General features: G+C 45.4%; 1 protein-coding gene across 1 annotated transcript in view; it reads left to right on the top strand.

Moving 5' to 3' along the window:
• The window catches only part of SNRNP70 (small nuclear ribonucleoprotein U1 subunit 70), a 55,036-nt gene extending 30,574 nt beyond the window's left edge, over window positions 1-24,462 (top strand). The window contains exons 6-10 of the mRNA XM_085616267.1: window positions 7,543-7,605; window positions 7,730-7,811; window positions 14,476-14,577; window positions 15,193-15,280; window positions 23,321-24,462. Of these exons, the coding sequence (XP_085472393.1) occupies window positions 7,543-7,605; window positions 7,730-7,811; window positions 14,476-14,577; window positions 15,193-15,280; window positions 23,321-24,158 (1,173 nt within the window). The 3' untranslated portion in view covers window positions 24,159-24,462. The remainder of the gene's footprint in view (window positions 1-7,542; window positions 7,606-7,729; window positions 7,812-14,475; window positions 14,578-15,192; window positions 15,281-23,320) is intronic.
• The last annotated feature ends 308 nt before the right edge of the window (window positions 24,463-24,770 follow it).

Raw genomic sequence — 24,770 nt, 5'->3', positions numbered from 1 at the left:
ACAGGAAGCTGGCTGCACTTGCTGGTGGAGACCTGTGATGAGTCCTTAGGAGTTGGGCTTTCTCCCACCTGTAACCAGGGCGAAGAAGTAGACTTCAAGGGACAGATAACCGACTACCTGTGTGGCTACAGGGCCCAAACAAGCAGCAAGAGGTCTTTTGCCTGAAGTATCCACCTGACCAGTTGCGCCTGGACCCTGCTGGTGCCCTGTGCTAGAGTGACCCCTAATTGTTGTCTTTGATCTCTAGGACCTTTTGGTTATGTAACTATGTCTACCAAATTGGTACATCGAAAATTTTGAACTTGAACCACCAAGCCGATCGGACCAAGTTGCAGCTTTGCTGCGCTGAAGAATCTGGTTCCTCCTGTTTGGATCCCTTCTGCATCAGCAGCTCTGTTTCAGCAGGCCTGTGAGAAGGTGACCTGCTTAGTGGAACCCTTTGTATGGTACAGTTGATCACCTCCTCCCACTGGAGGAATCTGAGCTCTGAAGAAAAGGCTCAAGTCTGAATATAGGAATCTTGGCAGTGCGATGGTGCGAAAAGTATCTGGCTTCAGCAGGGCTCCGTCAATTGGTTATCCTCCTTCAAGGGGACTTGTCTGCAACCATATCCGTTGTAGGATTTCAACTTCCAGTTCAGGGAAGTCGTTAGGTGAAATCTTTGACTGGCATGAACTTGGGTGGCGTGCCTGACCTGTGCTCTATTGTGGTGACAACTAGGTCCCGATTCTCCACAAACCGCTACTGCCGATTGGTGCTTTTACTTTTTAGGTCTCGGCTAGCGATGGCTGCGCTTGCGCAGTCTTGCTCGCGAGATTTAATGACTTTGAGAAGAGGGGCTTGCACCCGCCCCTCTTCTCTCCTGTTCTCCATTGGCTGGCCTCTTAAATGCTGGCCAGACACTGGAGAAGAGGTCCAGTCACTCCGATTATGCCCCGTCCTTTTCGGATCGGGGGTGTGTTTTTTGCGAGAAGTCTCAGGGAGGAGACAACAGCAAAACACGCCCCCAAATCCGAAAAGGACGCTCCCTTTCTCCGAGGCATTTCTACTGTGCCTCGGAGAAAGGCGGTGGTGTCTTTCGGTGCCCTCCATTAAATTCGATCATTTATGTAGCAAATGTAAGTAAGTAATAAGGCATTTAAATTTCGGACACTCTCTCGGTGGAGCGGGTGTCTCTCCAACACAGTTACCTGTCTGCCTTTGCTGGGTCCTGGCTCGAGCTCTTGCTCCTTCGTGGGTGCCGTGTTTGTTGGGCTTGCCGCCTCCTCCCTCCCGCCGCCGCGTTCGCAGTCCTGTGGCCGCAGTGTGGAGGGAGGAAGAAACTACATTACCCAGGCTCCCTGCTTGCAACCACCCCGGAAGCACCGCGATCCCATCTCCCGCGCCCGGAGGCATTTAAATTTCGGACACTCTCCCCGCGTCGCGGGACCGCGCGCGGGCTGAGCCCGGGCAGAGGGCGGGCCGTCTGTGGCCAGAAGAGGCCGGGCTGGGCCACCCCCCTGTACAGTGAGTACACATATTTGACCTTCAGGAATACTCACAGTATTATATCTGACATTGTGCTATTGTGTTAGTTTGTCTGGGACACCAGTTGCTGCGTGAAAGACCAATTCGTCCTCATTTTAATGGGCGGATTCTATTTGTCAGAAGAGTACAATGGGTAGGCCCTCAACCTAAAACTATCCAGGGAGACTGCATCATCGTTAATTTCGAGGATGCACGCCTACCAAGGTTTATTACGGAGTACCCATTGTACGGTCCAAGAACGGGGATAGAGGCCCACAGTTTAAACTTTTTTTACAACAAGGGTTCTAAGTATTGACATACCCACTCTGCGACATATGTTTTATATTCTAAGAAGTTGAGGGCCAATGAAAGTATACTTATGACCGAATATGATGCTGTCCCCCCAGATTTGATAGGACCACTTGTAATTCCCAGGGCCCCTTTGCCGCCTAATTGTAGAATGGACACCAGAGGGAGGGTACAAGGCCAGGTAATTCCATCTCACATGACATCACCTACTACTAAGCAAGGGTCCTTGTTGTCTTGGAATCTAGCTGGTATTAAGACCAAACTAGATTCACCAGAATGGGTTAGTTTTGTGAAGAAATATGATGTTTGTCTCCTTCAGGAAACATGGGCGTGTGAGGCCCAGTGTTTGCTGGGCTACCTAAATTTTCACATCCCAGCCACCCATGGTCTGTTTGGGCGTCCAATGGGCGGCCTAATTATCTGGGCTCGTCAGGATTTATTTCCGAGCGGCGTTATGATCCATACCGGCTCCCCAGATATCCAATTAGTACGACTAACTCTTGACCACGGCGGTAGTTTGGATATTTATAATGTATACCTCCGTGGCACAAGAGGGAAAACGTCAAGGGTGATGGATACTTTGGTTGGCCTTATAGAAATTGAATCATGCAACAGAGACCTGATTGTTGCAGGAGACTTTAATGTCACATTCGAACCCTTATTAGATCCCGATCTAGAAAAGTGGCCTTGATCCTGAGGAGGATGGTTTTTATGGGCCATTCCAGCACTTTCACTCCCTCCCATTAAAAGATGGTCCTCGGTAGCAGTGCAGGTAAACACACTCTGCCTCGAGAGGGGCCTAAGGGCCCTGAATGGTAGGACCCCAGGGGATAGGATGGGAGCTCCAACCTTTGACAATGGCCGTTCAAAGAGTAGGATAGATTATGTGCTTTGCGGACTGAGCATGTGGGGTAAACTCATTGACATGGTGGTCGAGACAAGACTAGAGAGCGACCACAATCCTATCTGTGTCTCCCATAGTTGGTGGGGAAGAGATTGTTCAAGATGCGATGAGACATCTATGGTTTCCAGTGGATGTGTTGTGTCCAACGACATGCGGAGGATAAAATGGTCCCAGGCAATGACCAATCCAACAACCATTGCTAGTATTGATAATGAGCTTACCGCAATCATCTCGAGGTTGGAGGATGCTTTGAATGATAATGGTAGTAGTGATCTAGTTACAAGAATACACGAATCCTTCTTTGAAGGCCTGCGCGGTTTCTTTCTCAAACCACTCAGTAAGGGCAATAAGCCATTGCGCAAGCAATTGAGGTGGTATGATAATGAATGTAAACGCGCTAGAAATACTTTCACTAGCTGTTTCTAGTGGAAATAGGGCACATATCCAGCAGCCAGGTCCTCGTATAAGAAGTGTATAGATAAAGCAAAGAAAAGATGGGATGAATCTTTTTGGCTAGATCTGAAGGAGGCTTGCTATGCCAGGGATACCAGACTGTTCTGGAATGTGATCAAGTGGAACAGAGGTGGTTCCCCCGAAAAACCTTCAAATCATGTCACCCAAGAAGATTGGTTGGGGTATTTCAAACCTCAATACGCATGTGACCCCCTCTTCAGTTGTGTGAGGACCACTCCGCACGTTTTCTATTCACTTTTAGTCCGAAGGATGTTTTAGCTGCTTTGGCTCGTGTAGCCGCCGGGCGGGCACCAGGGGCAGATGGAGTCCCATCTGACCTCTTTCTTAACAACAAGACACGCTGGAGTAAGTACATTGCTCTCCTGGCCAATGCTGTGGCTGAAGGCGCCCCGGTACCTAAATCGTGGGGGGGTGCTATCATAATTCCTATTCATGAAAAGGGTGATAAAACCCTCCCAGGTAACTATAGGCCTATTAGCCTTATTGATACTATCCAAAAAGTTATTGGGAGGATGGTACTAAATGAGCTATTAGTCTGGATAGAAGATAATCCGATCCTATCCAATCTCCAAGCTGGGTTCAGAAAATTTACCAGCACCGTGGACCAGGTGTTCCGCTTCAAACAACTGCTTTGGAAGACAGTCACGCTAGGCAAAGGCAGTCTCTATGTTACTTTCATAGATCTAAGAGCAGCCTTTGACCTTGTCCCCCGTGAACTACTGTGGAGGGTATTAGCGGAACGTGGCCTTCCTATGGAACTCCTGACCCTAATTAGGAGGCTTCATGAACCCAATTTTGCCAAAATACAGTGGGGAGGCCTGGGGGATACAACCCCCGAGTTTCCAGTAGAGCGTGGTGTGCGCCAAGGGTGTGCCATGGCGCCCACACTTTTCTCTTTATACATTAATGGCATAGTTGACTTTATGCTCCAAACCAGTACCGACGCTCCAAAGTTTCGCTGTATAACAGGTCTCCCACAAAGCACACCTCTGGTCCCACTGCGCTATGACTTAGGAAGAAAAGCCCTCAAGGATCTGGCCAAACTCCGTCCAGTCTTATACTGGAGGAGACTCTGGACTACGTCTGAGCTTCGGCCATATGCATTGGGCATTATGGATGTAATCCAGACCGACAAGTTCCATAAGATAGGGTGGCTCAGGAACCTTCGGGAAATCTTGGCAGACTTGGGTCTGACAGATCTATGGAGCAACCCAGACAGCGCTACCTTTCCCGCTAGGAAGCTTTTGAAAAGGCTTTATTGGGAGAAGGTAGATCATAGGGTGTGGAGTGACTCTGCCTCCTCTTCAATGACTAGTTGTTTTTTGGAGGCGAAGGCCACTCCATTTTTTTAACCCTATTGGGATTTGATCACTTTACCTAGGGACAGGAAGCTTTATTTTCAATTTAGAGCAGGTTCCTTACCACTCAGGTCTCTAATTAGTGGGTGGTTCGGCACAGATAAAGACACTTGTCCCGGTTGTGGCAATCCAAAAGAATCTATTGCCCATTTTCTGTTTGTTTGCCCTGTTTATGTCAATCCCAGACGACGGTGGCTTATTCCGTTGTGCAAATTATTGGGCACAAGGAGTTCTGCCGTCGCTCTTAGGATTCTAAGCACAAGCACTTTTCCAGTCCATTCAATTGCCTTAGCTAAATACCTTGGATGGGCATGGTCCCTAAGATGCAACGCTATACGGGGAGCTGAGGCGCCACCTACATAGGGTTTAATCCCGGGATACTTTATTGTTCAGCTGTTTTTTATCACTTCTTCTTAATACCTCGCTCATCTGTAGTCAATTGATATGTTTAATTCTCAATTTTAACTGTTTTTTTAATTATTTATTGCCAAAACTTTGTATAGTTTTATTGAAATGGACTTTATATTGTTGTCTTATGTATATGTGTGTGTCTTGTATGAATTATTTTTAATTCGAATAAAGACGATGATGATGATAAAGTAATTGTCGCTTGCAGATTTTAACTCTCAATGTCTTCAGTCTCTCACATCAACATTTGTGCACGCTCTCTCGGCTCGCGGGTCATCGTTACACAATTCAAGCTGTTTTACCGAGCGCCAGGCACGTTTTACGAAAACCACCCCCTCCCTCACGAACATTTATTTTATAGAACTCTGATTTCTCTGCCACAATGAACCGTGCTTGGACTATGGTCTCCGCTCTGGCAAACAGTACTTCGACCTCCTTAACTTCCTTTTATGTTGTGGTGCTACAACTCTGTGCCATTTTGCGACGAACCGCGTACTTCCACCACAGCCTCCGAGTGCAATGGCCAATCCGTCCAGGTTATTACATGACTCGGGACCAGCACGTCCCCGCACTGTCCCCTAGTGCACTTCAGTGCGGATCTGACAAGCTCCGCTGTCCGGGTCCGGAATCGGCAGGCCCAGCCGATAGCTTTACATTCGGCCGTTCGAGGCTGTAGAGTCAGCGTTGAATGCCTGCACCTCGAGGTGACTCTGGTAATTTGCTCTCCAGGTCCCGCAGCAACTTCGGTCCTCTGGGGTTGCTGCTGGTACTTGGCTTGTTGTTTCAGGCCGCAAGCACTCGCAAGTTCGTATCCTTTCAAAGTTCCCTTTTCAAACCATCATTATCAACGCCAAGTCTGGCCCTGGCACGGTAGTGCGATTTTTGTTTAGTATTAATAAAATGTGACACTTCAGACAGCAGTTTCAGCAGAGAGGACAAAGAAGGAATGGGCATGGAATCCAAATACAGAAACAAACTTCTCTATCAAGGGGAAACATCACTGCCAAAGTTCAGAGCTTGTGAAAAAGCGACCAGCGAAATCACTTGCTAGTTAATGTTCGGGGGGGGGGGGGGCTGAATCTTTAAACAGTAGGCAGAGTGGTGCTGATTTCGGGGGGGGGGGGCTGAATCTAGGCAGAGTGGAGCTGCGGGGGTTCTTAGAAGGGGTGAAGCAACAGCGAGGCCTCATTAACATGCAAATGGTCTTTTTAAAGACCTGTGAACTGCTCAGGCGCGGCTTTGTGTCTGCCCGGGAAGCGGTCTCATCCCGGGCTGCCACACACAACGGGGGGGCGGGGGCTGAAGCCCTTTGAGTTCAATAGGTGTTGCGCGCCTGATCATAGGTAAATGCGGGAGAGAACGGGGTTGTTGAGCAGGGCCGGGCTGGCTTGCCCGGGCATCGGGCGTTTCCTGTAGCAAAAGTGCTTCACAGTTAACCTCCCCCATGACCCTCCAGCTGGTCCGACATAATTGCCAGGCCTACTTTGGGGTTCCAGTTCGGCCCTGTTGAGTATCCTACCCAGGGCTTTAAGTGGGATACAAACAAATGGGTGGGGGTGGGGGGCGGTGTTGCGCGGGGTCTATACGACTTGTATTTTGCTGTCACTTTTGTCATTGCATCCAGGCATAATGATACAACAAGTAACATGATACCTACAACAAGTTAGGACTATTGGCTTTGTCAATCGTTGTTAGTTGCATAAAATAAATTAGCAGTAACTGTGGCTTGTATGTAATATTGAAAAAGCATGCACTTGAAGCCCTAGTGACACCACGACAATGTTACTGCTCATGAGTTTCAAAAAGAGACAACAATATAATCATGCAGTGGCTGAACTCGACAGATTAAGAAATATATCCCAAATTATATATAACAGTCGGTAGACGCATGCCTCTACAGTGTTCTCTTATATTTTGAAACCAGAATTGGTCCAGTTCGTATCCTTTCAAAGTTCCCTTTTCAAACAATCATTATCAACGCCAAGTCTGGCCCTGGCACGGTAGTGCGATTTTTGTTTAGTATTAATAAAATTTGACACTTCAGACAGCAGTTTCAGCAGAGAGGACAAAGATGGAATGGGCATGGAATCCACATACTAATCATGCATATTAGTCTGGGCCACTGGCATTTTGCGATGCTGCAGCGTTTTCCTCATAATTATGGATTTGCCAAACTTCCCAAATAATGATCGCATAATAAATCTCGCTTTTGAGAGTGATTAAGCTATAGACATTGTAAATAACAATGCCGTTTCTTTAAATGTTTTAAAAACATAAACATAATGTCACGAGCAATGCCAATAGCTCTAACTTTAACAATGCCGAGACCATTGCATTGTAAATGCTTGTTCTTTGTGCTTGTTCTCTTAAATCTTTTAAAAATCATATCTCCATTTCCCCCGTTTGACTTTTTTTCATATTAGTGTAGTTTTTCAATGACATTTTAATCTTTATAAACTGAAGTAGTACTTTTATTGTTGTGATTTCAATGTTAATTGTTTTGGCACTTCCTAATGCGTTAACCATCTGCCATAGCTACCAGAAGTTGAGCTTTTAATATACCAATTTGTGTTTTCTCCCCAGAACTACGATACAACTGAATCAAAGCTGAGAAGAGAGTTTGAGGTTTATGGGCCGATCAAAAGGGTAAGAAGAGCTTTATGATGCATTGTTTAACAGCTATTTTTTTTGTAATGGAGTTTGTGAAATGTTTGTGCAGGCATATCAGCCCTCTTAAGGCACTTACTGTATTCTCTTCTTCCTCACACAGATTCACATTGTATTTAACAGGCGTTCAGGGAAGCCGCGTGGCTATGCTTTTATAGAGTATGAACATGAGCGAGACATGCACTGTAAGTTGCCTTTTCAGGGCAGGCCTTTAAATGTATTATACGTGTGTTTCTGTTAATAACGCAGTGAATATGAAACCCAGTTTGGGGTAGGGGTTGTTAAAATATTCAATTTTTTCCCATACGTTTGTGCTGTTCCTGAGCGGGTTACGTTGGCTCTACTATCCCACAAGTGTGATGTCAGTTATGCCAAAGCTGAAAACTGCTTCCAAGTATGATCTAAGCAAAGATGTGCCATAAAATGTTTTGCAGGATATCCCCTCTCCCCCCAACACTGCCTCACTACCAAAGTAATATGCTATTGCTAACTTCATCGATGATCCTAGACAGCAAGGCACCTGAACTCGCCACTTTGCTGATGCTGTTTGCAGTTTGACAAAGTGACTAACGCCTCCTTTAAGGGCCCCTCCTGCTTGGCATATTAACCGATCTGCCTAATCTTCCTTCCTCCACTTCAAAACACCCAATGTAGTTCGCCTAGACAAGTGCCATCTTGTCTTTACTTAAGTGCATACAAAATTAGTAACTGTTCACACCTACCTCCGCTTCGCTGCTCTAGATCCAGGCAAGTGGACCCTGGGCTGTGACTGACGCCTCTCCGCTCTGCAGTTGAGCTAATTTAAATCCACCATTTTCTGTGAAAAAGGTGGGTAGTGAGGAGTGCAGACCTGCACTACTTTTGCACTTTCTAACGCCATATACTGCTTGTGCAGTTCTTTACCAATTAAGTTACTGAAGCACCACATATCCAAATTAAATGTGTCCAAAAATATCCGTATCATCACTCCCTGTATTTGCAATATCTGTTCAAGACTCGCTCCGTGGTATAACTGCTTTTCCAAAACTAAATCCTGTTTCCGTAAGTGACATTGTTGCGATAATCCACATTTGCAGCGCTTCTTATAAAGCACGAGATGCTGTTTTCAATGCTAAATCATTATTCAACCTCCAAAATTACCCCTTTCAAAGTTCAGATATGCTGCTCTTAAGGCAGTTGGCTCCTATTTTACAAGGGCACGGTGTATACCCCACCAGTTTACCTCACTGCACACGCACAAATTCTCCCATCTCCTCTATAACTAATACACATATCCCTCTTTGTATGTGTTGTCCACTGCGCACATAATTTAATTTTCTAATGACCACATCTTGATCCCCTTTTCTTAAAATCTTGAATGCCCCCCCCCCCCCATTCCCTCTAACTGTAGAGCTAAGACGCACTTGCTAGTGGCTTGGTTTATCTCTAAGGTAAGTCTTGACAATGCAGAATTGTAATTTACTGGTTGTGGGTGGAGGACCCAGATTCCAATATGTGCCCGGTGTGTAATTGCGGGGGAGGCCAGTGGGGTGTTGTACTGGTAGCCTTTTGTGAACTAGGTTACTGGTGCTAGTCTGTTCCAGGGTTGGAAAGCAATTGCATCTGAAATTTATCTTCTCCTACATAGCGATAATTTCTTTAAAGGACCAGTTCGAGTGGGTCTGTTAATGTCGCTTGCATTTTTACCTTTTATTTAGCGGCCTGTTATTGTAATCCGGGTCCCACACCTGATATGCAGGAGATGGGCAACTGTCCTTTATTGCTCAAGGTCTATTGCGTCTTGTGTACAGTCTAGCCTTTTAGTGCTAATCTCTTGGGCGGCGGGAGGGTCCAGGTAGTTGGCTGTTGCATTGGATAGCTGTTGCCCAGCTCACATTTGTTTGTATAAATGAGCCTGTTAATGGATTACTCTTGTTTAAGAACTGTACGCAAAGTGCAATATGAACGGGTGTATTAATTGTGTGTTCTTATTGTCACTGCAGCCACCATTGTGATGGCAATTGCCACTGCTGGCTTGCAGCTGATGCTAATGCTCCCCTTTACAACATCTCATTGTATGGTTGGTATATGGGTTTGTATGATGGGTAAGACTTTGCAGCACCAATGCACAATATATATACACACACCAAACACTTGACAGGGAGTGTGAGGTTGCAGTACAGGCAGGATCCTACATTTCTTCCCCTAGCACAGTGAGCTGGGCAAGATCTGTTTGCATGGAGGGATGGGCTACCTTTGGTACTCACAGGCTCCGCGTGTTCCTCTTTGCACGGGAATGCTCAAGCCTGGGTGCTGACAAGAGGCTGGTGTATGGAGCATACTGTTGGTGCTATGCTGAACCGTTAAGGGGGCAGTCTCTGAACTCCTTTGTAGTGAGTCGGGTGGGGTTTTGGTGTTAAGGGATAGTAAGTTTTATATAGTGAGCGCATTTTCCAGGTCTTGGCACCCGTAATGCTTGCTTTCAGATTGCAGAGCTCAAATGTGATTTACATGTGATCCCTCCCCACTAGTTGTGGTACTTGGAATTATCCTGCTGACTCCCAGAGCGCCACACACTTTTGACTCCTTTCTCTGCAGTTCTGTGTTTCCACAGCATCTGTAGAGGAAAGACTTCATATCTAGCTATTGGGATATTGTTTTAAGGTTCCCATTTTAAAACCACTCGCTGTTCCTTTATCCAAGTTCCCTCCCTCGCTTGCACTTGTATTCCAAAGAGCTATGCGACCCACCACTCCCGATCAACTGAAATCTGCTTTATTGATAGTCTTTGTGGCGACGTTTTCCAGGACTTGCTGTGGGCAAACTACTGATTAAAGAGCCCTTGAATCGTTGAGTTTATGAAGCTTTGCTCTTTCACAAATACTTTGTCCTTAATCTGCTCTCTGCTGCACGTATGCCTTCTTCATTGATAGAAGGCAGAACCTTGGCTCGCATGCCATTTGAGCTCTGCAGTTTTAAGTTTGGTTACGGGTGGGTGGTGCTTGCGGTCTTTGAAATCTCCCTGTTATCTCCGAGACGGTGAGGGTACCTAGGCAGGCTGGGCATTCCCAGTTGCCTGTTCCGTTCGAGCTGCCCCCTGGTAGGTTGCAGTCGTGGAAGCCGCCTCAGGATTCTGGTATCTAAGACTACAGATTAGTCTATTGCCAGTTCCCTTCCCACGCCCCAGAGGTTGGGTTCTGGTTAGAACTAGTTTAGGTTTAGAACACTTGAGGATACTGGTGTAATCCCGATTTGGCATCATGCAGTGGGATTTGTCGAGCGTAGTATATATAGGTGTAGTTTAGCTTCCTTGAATTACTTTATCACCACATACACTTATCTTTTTAATTTAGAAACGTTTGTTAAGCATTTCTGCTCAGTTGTTGAGCGTTGCCCCTTAGACTGCTATCATGGTAGGGTCACACAGCCATAGGACTTCGGGCGGAGTGCAGCACCACATCCAAAATAGCGAAAGTAAAGCGTAAGGAAGAACATGTAAACCCTTTCCGGGGGCCCATATTCCTTTCCTGCACAGCAACTCCATGTGCATTGCAGTAACTCGTCAACAGCCAGTGGCTGTAGAAAAGGCATTCCCTGCAAATTCTGTTGACCGTTAGCATAGCAAGACTAGAGTCTCTGCACTGCCTTCAATGGCAAGAGGCCGTAATCTGCTTTGCTTGAGCAGATAACATAATGGACCTGGACCCCTTACTTTAATCACTCGTTCAAAAGTTTGAGTAGGCAAGCTTACCTTTAAAAGGTAATGCATATAACAGATGTGTAAGTCGTGGTCACGCTCAATATATAACGTTCAGTAGTGCCACCGAAGAGTGCTGTCAGTAACGTTCACACTAGATTTTTTGTTTTTTGTTTCGTAGAGGTAGGAAGATAAAAGGTGCACCTTCCTAATTAGTTTAGTCTTTATAATTGGTTCCAATCCCAAAGAGTGTTTATAGTCTAAAGTAAAGAACTTCTAGTCCCGGTCAAAGCTGTTAAGTAACTTAGCACCTACAGCACTGTGCAAGGTTCAAAGCATATAGTCAACTTTACCTTTAGTTTATTTGTAGCAGCTTTCAAGTAGCATAGACAGGCTAGTTTACATCTTTTTGTAAAACCAATTTGATGCTGGTTATAAAGGTGAAGGTAATATAATACGGGCTCAGGTAAGCTACCGATATCTGCCAGTGTGGGACATCTTGTCACCTCGCCACGACCTTTGAAACACCACGCAAATGGAGGCTTGTAAGGAGCAGAAACCAGTCGGCAGTGGTAAATCCATCTTTTATTTCTGAAACTGCACCTGGAAAGTAAGGCTGTGCTGGGTGGGAGGTGGGCTTGGGAAGGATTGGAGTCTGTGCTACGTTTGAAGCCCCAATGTACAATCGGGCTGTTTTTCCTCCCTCCCTTTCCCTTCCTACTTGCAAAGGTGTTGTTTTTGGACCTTAATTGAACATAGTTTGCTCTTCTGGGTGGTTGTGATTTGAAGTGTCGCAATTGTTTTCACTGGATTGTACAAGAGTCCTGTGAGCAGACCATTTTTTATTTCAGAGACCCACTGTTTTCTAGTTAAATATTTCCTCATCTTATTCCTTTTAATACTCTAGTAGTTTTCTTGGCCTTCTATTGGGTCATAGCTTAGTGCCTGGCTCTTCGATACGTTCTTTAGCTCCAATTGTAGCTGCCCTTCCTCTTTAAGCCTTTTCAAGTTGCCATGACTCTTCTGCTATCTGACTGTGGTTTATAACGACTCAAGGCTGTGGGACTTCTGTTCCCTTTGCATACCAGCTTTTTATCCTTTTCGCAAGTGTCGAATGGTGACTTCTGCCCATCCGTTTCCTTGTTCATCTGGGACTCTGTAGGTTGGAAACCGATCATTTGGATTGCCTTTAAAATGGGGAGTGAGGGTCCCCTTTCAACCCCCTTCTGCTTTCCTGCAAGTCTCCTTTTTGCATATCGTGCTGGTAAGATTGGCAAAGGTGCTCCTAGTCATTTGGGGATGTTAATGGCCATATCCTTGGGTTTGACCTGGATAAGGTGAGTGTTTAAAGATGGTGTGGGAGGGGGGTAGATCTGTGGTTCGAGGGCTTTAGACCAAAATGACCTTGTTGGTCCGTTGAGGCTGTTTGTCCCTTGGAAAGGAAGCTTTCCATTGGCTTTCTTTCCTGGCTGCATCATTCTGACGAGTGACTGCTGGTGAGCATAGGAACTGCCACTCCTTTCAACCCAGGCTGCCGGTGCAGCCCTTCGAACAGAAGGAACATGCTGGAGTCCGTGGCTTGATGTCTTGGAGCAGCAGGTTGTCCTGCCAACATTTCCATCAATCATCCGATATTGCAGTGAAAATAAAAAACGCAAGCTTTGAAAGCCAGGTATTTAAAAGTAAAATCGTGGCAGCTGAGACAGGTAAGGCCAGCAGAACGTCTCGCTCAGCGGCCAAATATAAACCTCCAGCACCCAACGCTCAGAGAAACTTCTCTTGCCAAGATAGCATCCTGAATTCGTTTGGCCATAACATGACATTTTGTAAGTAGTTTATCAGGTAAATCTTTTTTGTTTTAGTGGTGCGCTGTTTATTTTCTTTTGTTTATTTTCTCCCCGCCCTTCAGTGTTTTATCAGTTTGAGGCACCTTTAATGGCTTGCTACAAGTCGGATGGGGGGGGGATGGGTATGGTATGGTGTCTGTGCGTCGTCTGGGAAGAAATGAGTGAGCGCTTTCCAGGGATAACACTACAATTGGAACTGCAGCCATTGTAAAATTCCAAGGCAAAATTCTGAGTTGGTGTTTGGAGCAGTTGTGTGCGTGTTTGATTGGGTCGTGATTTAATTGTGCGAATGGCAAACTGGTTATGCAAAAAAATTCTTTGCCGGGCGCCAATTGTTTCCGGTTTATTGGCATTATAATGTTTGTATGAAAGATAAGCCTGGCGAAGCCTGTGGGCATTGTTCAGGAATGACGTGTGGAGTGTTCTTCCCTCCCTTGCGACTCCGTGTAATTTTTTTAGGTTGTACGATTCGTTTCAAAGAAGCAATTTGCCAGTTAACTAACAATTACTTTTCTTGCAGCTGGGTTTTAACTGGGTGGTTTCCATGTTTTGTGGGTAGCTGATTGGGATGGTCTGCTTTATACTGTTCCTCCAAGTCTTTGCTTTTGATTAATGCTGGGCAACCCCCTTGCTTGTGAAAATACTCAAGCCCCGAAACACCCTTGTTACAAGCATGGACTTTTCTAACCGGCAAAGCCTTAGTGTTCCCTTACACACCGTTGCTCTAAAGATAGTTTTCGATGGAATTGTCATAGTTGTCACTTGCACTACAAATTGCACCGTATGGGGCGGAGATCTTGAATCATGTGTGCAGTTACGTTGACAAGTAGTGCCTCGGTTGTATCAGCCCAGACACTTTTGGTAAATGGCTTTTTGAAGCATTATTCATGCTGGTGTGTCACTTGAAGTGAGTACACTAGACCGCTTCATCTCATTGGTGTTGCGGCTTATTAATCGCAGAAGGTGAACATTACCTAATGTAGCCTGTGCCTAACGCTGGGTATTTGGCTGCCCTTTTTTGTGCCCTAACCTTTAACGCTTCACCATCACTGTGGAGGAGCCAAGTTGGTGAGTGCTACTGACTTTTAGCTTCCCTCGTCCATCAGACTTCCTTTGGGCCATTTCACTTGTGCGATAGGTGTTTTCAGTGGCGATCTGTTTTGAATCACAGTGCCTTTGTTGCAACTTGCGATAGCCTTGGAAGACTGACTTGACTCTCTTGGTGTAGCCCCACGATTTTTTGTGTTTAAGGGGGGAGGGTGGGAGAGGTGTTTCTCTACTCACTGGCTAATTTACTTCCCCATCCTTCTGGATGCAATCTTACAGCGGCATACAAGCATGCGGATGGCAAGAAAATTGATGGAAGGCGAGTGCTGGTTGATGTTGAAAGAGGGCGCACTGTAAAAGGCTGGCGGCCGCGCAGGCTCGGTAAGAATTTCCAGGTTTAATACTTTATGGAACCACAGGGTTTAACCTGTACAGGTGCGATTGTATTTCTTGGTTTACAAATGCCTTTTGGGTTTATATGTTGCATATTTCTCTGCAGCGTAGTCTTCACTAGTGGGGCCTAACAGTACAAGAGGTCTAGGTCTGGGACAGACTTTCACAACTGCTACTAGCTGTATGCATTTTAACTTTTAAATGGGCAAAATTTACTACGGATTTTAAAAGTTCTTTCAAGAAAAAAATCTGTCACGGATCTAGCCTCTGGATAGATGTCTTACATCGCTGGCCTATACAGTTTCTTATAGTGACGAAGTGGGTCTACTCTACACAATTATAATTCCAATTCAGCTAAAGGGTACGTTTACAAAGTCAAAACTTGTATTTGCCGAGTCTCACACAAGTGGTAGCTTTCTTCAGATTAGCATGCTTAGGTGAGCTGTTTCTCGGGAGGGAGAGAGGGTTGGGACTATCTTTGGGGCGGGAAGGAGGGCCTGTGACTACGCTTGCCTTATGTTTCCCCTTAGCACTGCGCCACCGGCGGGCTCACTAAGCGAACTTCTGTTGGCACAATGCTTACTTTTTGCCTTTGTTTTATAGGAGGAGGACTAGGTGGGACACGAAGAGGTGGTGCTGATGTTAACATAAGGCACTCTGGTCGAGATGACGCTTCTCGATATGATGAAAGGTAAGTCCAGTTCTCCCTGCAAAAGAGTTCGTTGCACAAATGGTTACCAGAGGGACGTCTGCCAGTAATGTACATGAGTCAACCAAACTAAGACTCCTCTTTGCTCTTGTGAAAAAACTGAAGTGTGGAACGAAGCTTCAGAACAAGTTTTCTTAGGTAAAACTAGTGAGCTTAATTGACACTACCTAAATCCTGTAGTATTTTATTTTTCTGAAATCCAAAGTAGTTATTGCCGCATTGTTTTTAACAGAATGTGCCTTTTTGTTGTAGGATGCGGCCCTGTTGAGTCACGATACCAAGGGAGATTTTAAACTGGTGGTGCTAAGTTCAGGTGTCCTTCACTTTCATCGTGACTGTCATCAAACTCCCCATATTAGTTTAGGTTCTGTCGGGTATTATTCTAGAGACCTTGAAGCGTTCGTTTAATTGAACCCCCATCATTTAGATTGATTCATATCAAGCTGTCCAAATGTTCCCTCATAGCTACGTGGTTGCGCAGGTTCACAGCGCTCTTCTAAATGCATATACTGAGACAAAAGGTATTCTGTTGACTCTTGCAATGTGATGCATCTTGCAGTTGCATATTGCTTCTTGACGGTCACTTACGAAGTGTGAATATTACCAGAGGGAGAAGTGTTGTACGGGGCCAAAGGCAATTATAAACTCACAGGTTGTTTTACTGGGAGATAGGGAGAAGGTGTCTAGAGTTTAACTAGCAGGTGGCAAAGGTCAGTTCTTGTATTTTTTCTTAACTAAAGGAGGACTCGCGTTGTTCCGAGGGAGGCAGGAAAGTTTTAGACACATTGAGTTGTTAAGCTGGTCATCCAGGTTAGGTAGCTCTCTTTTGTGGACGCTGCTAGTTATTCAGGGAAGCCATTGACTTTCATACTAAAAGTAAATCAAAGGTGTAGCCATCAAGGACTGCTAGCCGAAATGATTACGTGTGATTCCTTGTTTGGCAGTAGTCTGGATGATCTAAAATAGTAACAAACCTATTGTCAGTATTGTAATGGCCACCACAGTGTCTAAAAAGGAAAAGCCTTGACCTCTGCACTCTGGTCGTTAAAGATAGTCTGTTATCACTTTAGTGGTTGATAGTGATATATATATATATATGTATATATGTATATATGTGTGTGTGTATATTTTTTTTATTTATTTTTTTATGTACGGTCTGAAATCTTGTGAGGGCTGGATTGTAAACCAGGAATTTATATAAGCTATTTCTTTCTCTGCTGCAGAAGATCATTTAAGAGGGTTGTCCTCTACATCCTGGCACTTCTGGTTAACTAGCGGTTCAACTGTACGAAGCACCTACTGACTACAGTAGCTTAACCAGCATGGAAACTTGGCGTTCGGTTTTAACATACACTTCCAGTCTCTAGAAATTATAATGGTTAGCAAGAGTTCTGAAGTTGAGATGTTCTACCAGGCAATGGAGACCGATTCTCTCAGATTACTAAATCGTGATCCTTCTGGGGTTACGGAGGACATATACAGGTATATGATGGATTGGATATGACGCTATCACCTGCTCACAAAATAGCGAAATTACGGCTTGGTCTTTAATCTTTTGGCCATAAGGACTGAGGAGGATTTTGTAGGTCCGGAGTGGTCTCTGTCTATTAAAACCTTCTCCTGAGGGCCAGTCGTTATTTTTTAAGATTAGTACATTGCTCCTGGCAGGCACAGTCCAACTCCTCATGGAGGAAGGTAAACTTGGTGTCCACAAGTCACAGCAGTCATGTTTGATGCAGACATTTTTGTAGTGGTGTCAAAGGCAGGAAACCGGAGCTAACCAAGGTGCAGATATAAAAACACCTGTCTTTAGTAATAACTCTACCATGTTCTGTTTTTTCCAGTCTTTTAGATAAAGCAGTTGAAACTTTTGTGAATGCCAAGCTTACCAGAGGGTCAGCTTTGCCCTGATTGGCACCAGTGCAGCTAAGAAGTAGGTGTAATGTAGCGGGCGGAAGTATATCTCTTAGGGTAGGGCCAGTTGGAGGCTCACAGTCCTTCCCCCAGACTCGCCTGAAGAACAGAAGGGACAGTGATTGAGATTTCTAGGCGTGCTTGTTGTTGGAAAGTGGATTATTGGTAGGGGCAAATGTAGGTCAGTCACTGGCAGTAAGGCCACTAACGCAGAATAAGGCTCAGAATAGGTCTTGAAAAATTATTCCTATGCTCAACCCTTGGTAATGTTGCTGCCAGCAGGCAGGCTTAACTTCAAAGACCGGCATTTAAAGCATTTAAAAACACCAATTCCGTAAATAATTAGACGCAACACAATAAAAATCCAACACCAATTTATAAAAATAGGAAATTTTTCTTTTAAATGACACCAAAATGAGAAAAATCCACTGTTGGGAACCTGAGATGAATTTTGAAAGATTAGTCACTTTCTAGTGTTTAGAAACAAATCGTGCCACTTTTATTCATTCGCTCTGAAAGGGACACAGTCACCTTTATCAATTCTTTTGGAGGATTTCTCACCACTCTTGTGTAGCCTCCTCCAGCAGGCTGGTTCCAATTAGAACTCCTTCGTGAACTACTTCTTGCAGGTCCCAAAGTATCCAACACAATCCATGGTTCTGGAATCTCCAAAAGGGTCCTTGAAAGTGTGAGACTTTAATTCCCGCAATCCGTTTGAACAAAACCCTTATAAATCCACTGGTAGTACTCCGAGCTGGGGATTCTTTGTGGTGATGCCCAGGTGAGCTCTGCTAACCTGTAGCTTGCAAGGAGTCCACTCTTTAGTCCTTTTGAAGCAGGTTTGATCCACAGGGCTGTAGTTTCAAATGGTGGAAAAAGGTGCACTCTTCAAGGTTCAGGTCTTCGGAAATGCACATCAAAATCTTTAGCGCAGACACTTCTGATTCTCAAGTTTCAAGTAACAGATCTGAGAGGCACCGCCCCTTGCAGATACTTATTCAGTGTTCTCTGGGGCCAAGCAGGAGGGCACTCCTGCCCAAAGAGCTGCAGTGTTCCTAGCATCTGGCTAGAGGTGAACAGGGGTCCTCCCTTTCACTTGAAGTCCATGGTTCACGACTTCTCCCCCTGCTCTGGCATTCCTATGCCCAGGAACCTCTCCTCCCAGAGTGGCTTCCTAACCCCAGGAGTAATTTATCACATCTTCAAAGTAGCCAGGCTCACCCACTTATCTCTGACCAATCCGGGCAGAGCAGTACAGGGTTGAATTATTTTGGCATATAAAAGTCTTATAACTTCATGTCTGTACATTTTACAATAAATTCAACAATGCCATATTGTTTGATTTATCATTACCATTCTACAGAGTCCTTTAATCCTAGTTTTACCGATTTTCTGTCTCCAGTTATTAACTAATAACCTTTTCCAATGTTAACCTATGGCATGGGATTTGCAATGGGAAAAGTGACTTGGGCCATTTTTCCAACACCAGGGCTTATAAAAACATATTTTAGAAGAATGCCACATACATCTACAAGACCCCACCCCAGGTACACCTAGGTGAAACTTTAGGGGTTCTGAATATGTAAAAATATTGCAAATCCTCCCTCAACTGTGCTCCTACCACCAAAGTTGATTTTGGGCAGCACTTTATCACAATGTGGGGAGTGAAATGTGCAATTTCACTTTACCCAGGGCATATAAAACATTTTATAAGGGTCTACCTTATAGCTATCTAAACCGTCGTCCGTCTGTTCCCTTGCACCCCCCCACCCCCCAGACACCTAGGGGTGACCCTGGGGGTGCCAAATATGCCCTAACAGTGTAGGTTAACCGTATTTAAGTGCCCCAAACACAAAAGTCGAGTTTATGCACAATTTACTTTTTAACAGCAGTCCTGCTAAACACAACCACTTTTATATATGACCCTGGGCTTCAGCAGTGCGCACATGCAAGTGCAGAAAGGTCTGCTGGTCTCTAAACTGCCATGCCCTTTTAAATACGAGGGACTAATGCATAGTTTCAATTCCCCCTGCCCTAATATGTACTAGGGCCCTATGGGGTAGGTCATGTAAATCACAGGGGTACCACAACCCTTAGTGTACCCTAGTGTATTTAGTTTTTTTCACTGTATTTTAAGTGCTGACTGCATAGCACCGGCTTTGGGTCAGTCAGTTACCACCAGTATCAGTCAGCAAAAAGTTGGGTGTGCCCAGGGCACAAGAGGACTTTTCAACACTTGTGGATCAGCATATGCATCCCTGTGCCAAAAAAGGAACAGTAAACCAGGACCAGACAACTGGAAGACTGAATAATTTACAGTCCTGCTGTTTGCCACGTTGTCCTAGGTTGGACTGACTCTGAGGATAAGTGTTAGGGGAGCTTTCCCAGTATACAATTTTAGGTGTCTCCTTGTCTGTGTGAAGCATTTTCCTAGCTTACAGTGGGAATAGTCTGCCCATTGCTTACCATTGGTTGGCTTAATTGTCGTTCTCATTTGCTTGCTTGTCGCGTATCGGCTTCTCCTTTTTCGTTTGCCCGTCCACTGACATATGGGCCCATTATTTGTGTTCCACCCATGCTGAATCCTCTTGCAGGCCGTACTTTTTTAAGCACTAGACCAGGTTGCATGTGTTTTTCAACTCTCCCTACTGCACTTGCCCCACTTCAGTAATGTGTAAATTCTTGTTGGCCTTCTCCCCCTTTTTACATCCACCCTCACTACTACCACCTGCGGCTTACTCACCCATGTGCTTCTCCGACTATACTTATATCATTTGCTGTGGGCTTCGCTGCCAGACCGTTCTCCATGTTCATAACTCTTGCCCTGGTGCTGCGTCCTGTTTTTAGGTATCGTGTGGTGTTGCAGCGCCAAGTGCCACTTGCCTTGGCGAGATTTATTGTGAACGAGGATTTTGAGAGAAGGGCTTTAAGCCCAGCCCCTCATGTCAATTAGCTGGCGTCACCGTTTATGCTAAACGGTGGACTACCATTGGAAATTAGCTTTTTAGGTTGCCTCCCTTTTGGCCTTTCGGTCCGGCCCATCCGGACTGGATCGCCCGCTTCACGGCTTTCGTGAAGCAATTTCTTAAATCAAGGAGGCCTGAGATTCAGTCCTGATGGGCCGTCCCAAAAGGAGACAGGGCGCCGCTGTTCATTTTTGCATCGCGCAAGTGAAGGCACGATGCAAAAAAGAGCAGCGGAAATGGCGAGCGCTTGTTCTTTTGGATTACTTGGCAGAAAGGAAGTAGATCCAATTGCTTCCACTAGAAAAAGCAATGTGAGCGATGTAGGTTAAGGCTGTCCCGAAGTGAAGGTTGGGCCTTATGCCACATAGGCTGTGCCGTCTTTGGCGTTGGTTGCCGCCAGAAGTTGAGGCTTTCTAAGGGCAAGGGAATAGATGAATGGCGTTACCCAGTGCCCCCTCGTAGTATCTTGGTAAAATTGTGCTGGAATACGTTGTGTGCTCAGCTGCGGCCAAGCTCCTCTCTTGAGGGACCCCCTTGCAGCCTGTTCGTTCCTAGAACGCAGGGCTCTTCTGCCTTGCTTGGTTGCTGTGACTCACACCTGCTGTTGGCAAGCAGTGAAGCTAGCCGTAGTTTTAGTGGCGGTAGACGGCTCGCGATGGTTGCCGGCTGTTAGCGGCTGCCTGAGGAGAGCTAGGGCCCGTTTGCAGTGCTCAGACAGAGGTGCGATGCTGCTGCCCTGTGGCGGATGAGGCATAACGAAGGATGAGCTTCCCACGCCATGGGGACATCTGCTGCAGTGAGAAATGGTGAAACGTGCAGGATTCAGCTGGAAACATGGAAAGAAAAAAACACAAAAAAACTCGCCGACAAAATGGCAGCGCTGCAGCGTCTTTGAAAGGCTTTGACCTGCTGCGCGGCGGTCTGCTTCAGGTGACACTTATCTGAAGAACCCTCAAACCTAAAGGAGGGATGGCTAATTGGTGAAATAACTCCTTGAAGGTCGCCTTTTGTTTTCTTCTTCTCCGTGCCAGACGTACAAGTAAGCGAGCACAAAAGCTACTTAATACCAGCTTGGCCTCCCACTAGTCCATTATTTTGGCTTGCTGGGTGCAAAAGTGGGCAGCCACATGCCACGAACACAGACTTGGAGACCTGTGGCGCGCCATTCAGGGCATATCTCTTTGTATAATGTGCGAAAATGTGAACCTGTGCTCGACGAAGGTCGACCCTAATTTTGTTTTCAAATCAGTTCTGAAGGGCTGCCATGAAATATCCAGTTACTTTTGTGATGCGCCAAACGGGTCTGAGCCTCTCATGCAGTGCCGAAAAGGAAGAAACGCTCCCCTCCCCAAGAATGCTTTATATACTACGGAGGAGGACAAGTGGTGTGTAGGTTTACATGCATTTCAAGTAATGAGGTTCTATTTAAAAAGGCCTTCTATGACAGGTTATCAAGATCTTACATCACTTGTATTATATCACTTATATCGTAAATCTATCTGTTTTTGTGTTTTTTGGGGTTTTTTTTTTTTCCAAGTCTCTCTTGCAAGGATGTTTTAAATCTGATTTGTAGACAGCAGAACTTTTCCCCAGGTTATGCTGATCTAACTGGCTCAGACGCCAGAACAACCACTCTGGTTACATTGGAGTTACAGTAAACCAATATCTCCAACGTGACCTGAATTGTCACTCAAATGTTGGTATTAAATATTTAATAGAAAGCATTACTTTTGTCCCCACAACACTAGAAGGCCTACAATAGGACGTTGCATAAGCAGGTTACATTATGAGAGCCCAGTTGAGGCGGGCAGCCAGATTGCAGAGGTTGGCTGATCCTACACTGCAGAGGGCCATGAGGGCGCAAGGCCTTACTCTCAACCACCATCAAACCCCAATGAGCCGCTAACTGTGAACTTGGGATGTACTGCTACACAGGATGCTTGCCTTATTAACTGAAGTTGTCTCTTAGAGGCAGTGGAATGTCTGTGCTGCCTCTTGTAGCAGTGCACAGGAGGAGGAACAAGGGTGTCATGGAGAAGTCGTATGCCCCTGTTTGATAAGCCCTCCACTGCAGTATTTGAAGTATTTCACGGCTGGTGTGATAGAGGATGAAAAATTGGTAGGTTGTGGCACCTAAAGCACGTTCAGCCTGTTGAAATAAAGTAGGTCTCCAAATGGTCAAAATGCGGTAACAGTGGGCCTAGATCTGACATAAGGTCTGCTGAGTTAACTGCTAATTAAACAGTCTAGAGTGGCGCTGGAGTCCACTGTTCATCCTATGGTATATGCAAAGACTGGTACGTGTATATACTGTATGGACTACTAATTTTATAATGCACACAACTGTGAAGTCACTGCTTTCATTGGTCTTGTGCTGGCTTTACTGTAACTTTTTATCTTTCATCTTGTAAAGTGCTTTACCCCCTTGGTCATGTTAATGCTATATAATAATAAATAAATACATCAATAAAAATTGGGTTATGGCCTGATGTACGATTCAGAGCATTTACAATGGGGTAGGTGCAAAAAGTTATTGTGTAAGGGGTATAAAGTGTTTAAAAGACATTTTTTTTTTTTTTTTTCAGTTGAAAAATGCTGCATGGCAAAAGGCTTTAGACACTAGTAGTCCTGGAATCCTACTTAAATTCTTGCCATGACACCTGAGTTTGTAGATGTTACTTAGTACAATCATTTAGCAGCCTCCAGTGGTAGCCTTGCAGGAGGTATTTGCGTCTTACACGCGATATTTGGTCTACTGTGCTGCTTTCACTTGATAATAGCTGGATTTCCATGCATTTCCATGCACAGCCTTTGATAGGTTATCGTTAAGCAAGGCACAGCTACGACAGCAGGCATGTTACCGGACGTAGGCATACAGAAATAAGTCTAGTATTTTCAAGAACACCGCAAGCATTGAGGTTTGGCATAAGATTTGGGAGCTTAAGGTGTTACATTGCACAAAGTTCAGGAAGCATTGTCTGATGTCCTATATGCCACACTTATTCAAGCAAATGTTTGTTTGGAGATTATTATATTCTTCAGTGATAGACCAGTGCTGTAGTTGTCCATAGGCAGGTCTGTTCTGTTTCTGTATAATGCTTTTGTGGAATGCCCGCCTTTAATCTGGTCTGTCTTTTATTAGGGATCGAGAAAGGGAGAGAGATCGAGAACGGCCAGGCATCGTCGAGCGTAGCCGTGACCGAGATAAAGAGCGTGACCGCCGAAGAACTCGCTCACGGGAACGTCGGCGAAGGACCCGCAGTCGGGAGAAGGAAGAGCCTCGCAAGCGCAGCCGGGAAAAGAGCAGAGATAAGGATAAGGATAAAGATAAAGATATTAAAGATAAGGATAAAGACCGAGACCGGAAGCGCAGGAGTCGCAGCAGAGATCGCAAGCGAGAAAGAGGAGACCGTGACAAGATTGTGAAGGAAGAGCGATTGGATGGAGAGGTATCTGAAATGGGTGATGCTCCCCCTGAAGAGGTGCCCATAGCAGAGATTGGGGTAGATGGCTCAGAATTGAAGGCTCCTTCTGAGGAGAAGTCTAGAGAGCGTGACAGGGAGCGGGATAGGGACAAAGAGAGGGAGCGGGACCGGGACAGGAGACGTAGCCACCGTGAAAGGGATAGAGACAAAGACAAGGACAAGGATAAGGATAAAGACAAGGACAAGGACAAGGATAAAGACAAGGATAAAGATAAAGATAGAGACCGGGATCGGGACAGGGATCGGGACCGGAGGCGTGACCGAGACCGTGATAGGGACAGGGAGCACAGAAGGGAGCGAGACCGAATTGACCGTGTGGTGATTAAGATAGAGAGGGAGGATGAAGAGGAGGTGGGGGTTCCGGACAATGGGTTGACCATGGAACAGTTGGAAGAAGCAAGCCAGGACATGTTCATGGACCAGGAATCCATGCAGTCTGGAGACGGTTATCTGCTACCGGAGAATGGGTTCCCAGTGGAGCCACCTGTGGAGTGACCTCTCTAATTCACTGCTGCCCATTGGACTTACTCTGTTGCAGCTGGACCAATCTATGCTTGCCCAAGCCTTTCCATAGGAACAGTCCTTGCTTACAATTAAATTGTAAAAAGGATTCCTTGTGGATTTCCTAAAGGACTCTCCAATGTTCAAATTGAAGTTCAAATGGATTATGGTATGCATTTTTTTATTTAGGTGGGTATGTTTTATTTCTGTAGCTTATTAAAGTCCATCCTTCACTCTATTGTAAAGTTATATTGTTTCTTAATGTTTTGTGCGAATAAAGACATTTTAATGTTTTGCAGCCGTTGTGCGTCTGAATTGCACCCTCAATTTGTTGCTTACGTATGTGTTTGGGCAGTAAAAAAATAAGAGCAGCTAGTCCTTAAACGTTGCCAGTTTGCTGGTTTCTAGTACCAAAGAAATTATTGCCAACCTCTCGGAAAAGAAGCTTCCTGCTGCAGTTGGCCATGTACACTTTCAACCCATCGTCCCCTTAACACCCCATTTCGTCAGACTTCTAACACTATTCCCAGGCCTTCCTGTTCAGAGGTGGAAGAGGCTCCTTGAAGTGCAGTACAATGCTTTCACTGCTAGGCCTCCCAATCCCCC

This window comes from Triturus cristatus, chromosome 7 (assembly GCF_964204655.1).
Source record: "Triturus cristatus chromosome 7, aTriCri1.1, whole genome shotgun sequence".
Classification (NCBI taxonomy): Eukaryota; Metazoa; Chordata; class Amphibia; order Caudata; family Salamandridae; genus Triturus; species Triturus cristatus.
Note: the sequence above shows the minus strand (reverse complement) of the source record. Positions and strands in the feature narration are given on the sequence as shown.